Below are 4,564 nucleotides of genomic sequence, written 5' to 3'. Positions count from 1 at the left end.
TCCTCCTGACCCCCTTCTTTTTTTTAAGATTTATTTATGCATACAAGAGTTGGGGTGTAGGCCAGACACGTGGGGGGTGAGAGGACACACCAGACACAGAGTGGGGAGCAGAGCAGAGGCTGCCACCCCACCCTGCTTCTCGCCTCAGCACCCATTGCCCCCAGCGGCCCCCCACAGTCTGCACATACGGATCTCCACAAACAGTGGAAAGGCCTGAACTAAGATGGGTGCTGTGTAGGGGCAGGACCCACGGGACAGGTAAATGAGAGCCGAGAGGGGGTCACAGGGAGCCCGGGGCAGGGCCCAGCTGCACATGGACCGAAATTCACTGCTGGGCGGAGCCGGGGCGAGACCGGAGAGTCTGCTGCGCCCTGTGGGTCACTCGCTGGCCGGGCCAGGGCTCGAACTCGTGCTGCAGGGGCTGCGGCCAGCTCCGTAGTGCTGCACTGTAACCCCTTGTGCCACCTGGGAAGCCCACGACCCCCTTATTTTTAATCAGAGGAAACTGAGGCGCAGAGATGACACCACCAGCCCAGAGCCCCGCAGTGGGGGGGGGGGGCAGCCCTGGGCTCCAGCGCAGCGGCCCCGGGCTCCTTGTGACCCTCCGGGCTCTCGTTCCTCTGTCCCTGCGGCCCTTCCCCTGCACAGCACCCGCCCTAGTCCGGGCCTATCCGCTGGCTGTGCAGGTCCGCAGCTTGGACTGTGGGGAGGGCCGGGGCGTGGGCGAGCGCTGAGTGCCGAGGTGGGGGGCGCGGAGGGCGGCGCCCCCGAAGCCGTGAGCACACAGCTCCGGGCCAGCTAGGCGCCCCGGCCAGTGTTACTGGATGAAAGCGGCTGAAACACGAGTGAGTGAAGTCTCGGTGCTGGCGAGTGGCTCCGTTTCGCCCCTCTGCTCGGCCGCGTGCCAGGCACGTGTGGTGCCCTCCCACGGGTGCGCAGACACCAGCGCCGCCCGCTCCGGAGGACAGCCCGCCGCCTGAGCCACCACACGCCTGCGCGGTGCCAGCCTCGGCCGTGCCACGCCCCGCACCGGTGACCCAGACGCCAGGCTGCCCGGCCGCCGCCCCCAGGCCTCGCCCAGGGCCCTGCGGGCTGCAGGCTCCCTGCCGGGGCGCTGGGCGCCTCGGGCCGCAGTGGTTCTGGGCAGCCTCTGCGTGGCCGGTCCCCGGCACCCTCTCTGGGCCGGTTTCCAGTGGGCGCTCCTGAGCTGGTCCCAGCGGGGAGCTGTCGGTGGGCAGGCAGCACCTCTGTGCCGCCCCCAACAGCTGTCGGGCCCCTCCCCCTGTGTTAGCAGCTGTGCCGCTCTGCCTCGGGGGCTCAACGTTCCCTGGATCCGGAGGTCGTCGCCCACCTCCCAGCGACGCCAGGCACCCCTGTCCCACAGGCTTTCCCAAGGCAAAGCGCTGGGCGTGTGCTTAGTGGTCATTTGACATTTATGACTGAGTAGATGCCAGCGTCCCATGGGGGCCGTCAGCTCTCAGGGCCACGCAGGTACAGTCCTCCCTTTGGGGGCTGGGCCCGACCGCCACAGCCTACCTGCACTTCCCCCCCAGGATGACGCGCCACGGCAAGAACTGCACCGCGGGGGCCGTCTACACCTACCACGAGAAGAAGAAGGACACAGGTACCGGGTTTGGGGGGCAGGTGTGTCTCAAAGTCACCCTTCACTGCACGGCCCTCGGTATGCGTTGTCTGGGGGGGCTGTCCCACATGGAGGGCCACGAGCTGTTGGGGCGCCCAGGGGCTCAGGCACCCCGCCCTCGTGGTGGGCATTGCACCTACTGGTGTCTGTGCACGACCTCCCCCCTCGCACCCACCTGCTGAGGGAGGGTCCCTGTCACCACCCAACTGCGGGGGCCGAGCAGAGGCCAGAGCCCAGCAACGCGAGCTCCGTCACAGAGCCACAAGGATGCAGATGCGTCAGCCCTGGGCCTCAGCTGAGCTGCGTGGCTGACAGGGCCTGTCTGACCTCGAGGGCCGACACATTCCTGTGGGCTGTGCAGTCCACCCCACCCCAGCCCCTCCCCGGCACCCCCACAGACACAGCCAAGCTGCTTGTTTCTCTGAGAAGTCCCCACCGCCGGTGCGCACCAGGCCCAGGCCCAGCTGGGGCTCCGCAGAGTGGCCTGGCCCTGACCCCCAGCCCTTCGCCTGCCTCTGTCCCCAGCGGCCTCGGGCTATGGGACCCAGAACATTCGCCTAAGCCGGGATGCCGTCAAGGACTTTGACTGCTGCTGCCTGTCTCTGCAGCCCTGCCACGACCCGGTTGTCACGTGAGTGGGCGGGCGGGGTGGCAGGGTAGGTGCCGCCAGGGGGCTGGGTGCGTCTGGCCGCGTGCAGCCAGGGTGCCAGGGCCCCAGGGGTCACCTCTCCAGGCCTCCGCGTTCTTACCTGAGCCCTAGCAGGTTGCACGGGGCACACCTGGCATGTGGGGGGCGTCCTGGCCCCCAGTAACAGCGCATACTCGCCCCGTCCCCCGCCTCTCAGGGTCCAGCTGGGCCTGAAACTGAGGTGCAAGGTGCTTAGCCCAGCGATGTGAGTACCGGTGGCTCTCCTAGAGCGGGCAGGGGTGTTTCGAGGCACCCCCTCCGTGGTTGAAAATCATGACTCCCCCAAAACTTAGGTGCGGGGCTGATGAGAAGCCGCCCCCTGTGCACGTGTCGGAGTCCGTGTTCTACGGTCAGCTAGAGGGGCCGTGGCTAGGGCGGCCCACACTGGCCTGGCCTGGCCCCTGCGGGAACACTCCCCCCACCCCCCTTCTGCAGCGCAGGCCTGTTGGGGGGCAGCTACTGGCCGCCACAGGCGTCTTCGCCAGTGCAGGAGCTGCGCCTCTCACCCGTCCTCCCTTTGCAGGCCAGATGGCTACCTGTATGAGCGCGAGGCCATCCTGGAGTACATTTTGCACCAGAAGAAGGAGATTGCCCGGCAGATGAAGGTGATGGGGATGGGGGCGGGGCGGGGGGGCGCGGGGGGGCTGGGCAGGTTTGTTCTGAGCTCACGAGCAGAGCCGCCTCCCTCCTGGGCGCTGCCTGCCTGGTTCCCACTGCCTGGCGCCGCCTCTTCCGTCCTCCTCGATGGCTCCTTGTTCCCCGGCCTTGGCCCAGCCCTGCCTGCCCTGTCCTCGGGGCCCTTGCCAGGGTCTGCCCTGCTCGCCCCAAGGCCCTCTCTGGGCGCTAGTCACAGCGATTCTGTGTGTGGCTCAGGGAAGTACAGCAGGCCCCGGGGAGGCCGTAGCCCGTCCCTGCCTTCGTAGTAGCCCCAGTGAGCGATGTCACCTCATTCCATTGTTTCTAAAATGGGCTGATGGGGACAAACTAGAGGACACTTCAGAGCACAGTGATGCTCACATAAGAATTCTACTTGTCCCACTGCTGTGGGCGAACTCAGTTGAGGCACAGGAGACCCTGCTTGGCTGTGCGTGGGGTTCGGCTGGCCCACATTCCTGTTCCCCTCCTCCTGGCTGGTGTGTCCAGACTCGGGACACACCAAGGGGCAGGTTCTTGCTTTTTATCATGGGCGTGTGGCTTCTGCTGTGCTCCAAACTCCACACAGCCTGGTGGCCGACCGGCTCCCCTGGTTATAGTGGCCGCGTCAGAGGCCTTCATGTCGCTGCCACCGGCAAGGCTGCCTCTCAGCCGGGTGACCCTGGGCAGTTGGAGAGCCGAGCAGGGCCCAGGCCCCAGCTGTGTCCAGACGGGGCCGTGGGTGCGTGCCCCTGCCCTGCTCCCCACACACTGCCGCTCCCTGATCACTGGCTGCTCGCCTCTCCTGCGCCTTGAGGGCAAGGACAGGACCTGAAGGACCACAGGATCACGTTTCTGGAGCCCTTGCCATGGCCCAGGCAAGACTCCAAGTGCTTAATAAATCCCTTGTAACCTGGAGGGATGGTGGCCACCTCAGCCCATTGCACAGATGCAGCGGCGAGAGAGTCCACAGCGCCCCCTGGAGGCCACAGCGCTAGTCAGCGACAAAGGTGGGGTTTGGCTCTGGCCACCTCTCTCCAGCCCAGCTGCCACCCCTCTGCCTACAAGGAACAAAGCAGCCACCCAAGCGCCCCACACTAGGGGAGGGGCTAACAGAGGTGGTGGCCACACAGCTGGCCCAGTTAGTGCCCAGCAGCCGCAGCAACCTCCAGCACACGCGCTCTGCTGGGATCCCTGTGTGGGCCTCGGTTTACCCACCTGCAAACTGGAAAAAACCCATTGTCATTCAAGTTCACGACCCACTGGGGGGAAAGCCAGCTCCCTTCTTTCCCCGCCCACTGCCCCCAGGCCTATGAGAAGCAGCGGGGTGCCCGGAGGGAGGAACAGAAAGAGCTGCAGCGAGCAGCCGCGCAGGACCAGGTGCGGGGCTTCCTGGAGAAAGAGGCGGCCATTGTGAGCCGGCCCCTCAACCCCTTCACGCCCAAGGCGGCCTCTGGGAACAGCTCAGGTGAGGGGGGGCAGCCTGGACTTGTGGTGGGTGGGGCCCCAGGGCCCCGCGCCTCTCTGTAGGTTCAGGACGCTACATCTGAGCCCCCCTCCACTGCAGAGGATGCCAGCTCCAGGCCCAGCACGGGCCCCAC

The 4,564-nt window shown here is 66.5% G+C and overlaps 1 protein-coding gene across 1 annotated transcript in view; it reads left to right on the top strand.

Annotated features, from left to right (window-relative positions):
- Positions 1 to 4,564, top strand: part of NOSIP (nitric oxide synthase interacting protein) — a 12,292-nt gene that overhangs the window by 6,755 nt on the left and 973 nt on the right. The window contains exons 2-6 of the mRNA XM_012733505.1: positions 1,554 to 1,624; positions 2,168 to 2,273; positions 2,854 to 2,935; positions 4,272 to 4,431; positions 4,531 to 4,562. Coding sequence (XP_012588959.1) covers positions 1,555 to 1,624; positions 2,168 to 2,273; positions 2,854 to 2,935; positions 4,272 to 4,431; positions 4,531 to 4,562 — 450 coding nt within the window. The 5' untranslated portion in view covers position 1,554. The remainder of the gene's footprint in view (positions 1 to 1,553; positions 1,625 to 2,167; positions 2,274 to 2,853; positions 2,936 to 4,271; positions 4,432 to 4,530; positions 4,563 to 4,564) is intronic.

The sequence above is a fragment of the Condylura cristata genome, unplaced genomic scaffold (assembly GCF_000260355.1).
Source record: "Condylura cristata isolate star-nosed mole 26May11 unplaced genomic scaffold, ConCri1.0 scaffold00041, whole genome shotgun sequence".
In the NCBI taxonomy this organism is placed as follows: domain Eukaryota; kingdom Metazoa; phylum Chordata; class Mammalia; order Eulipotyphla; family Talpidae; genus Condylura; species Condylura cristata.
Note: the sequence above shows the minus strand (reverse complement) of the source record. Positions and strands in the feature narration are given on the sequence as shown.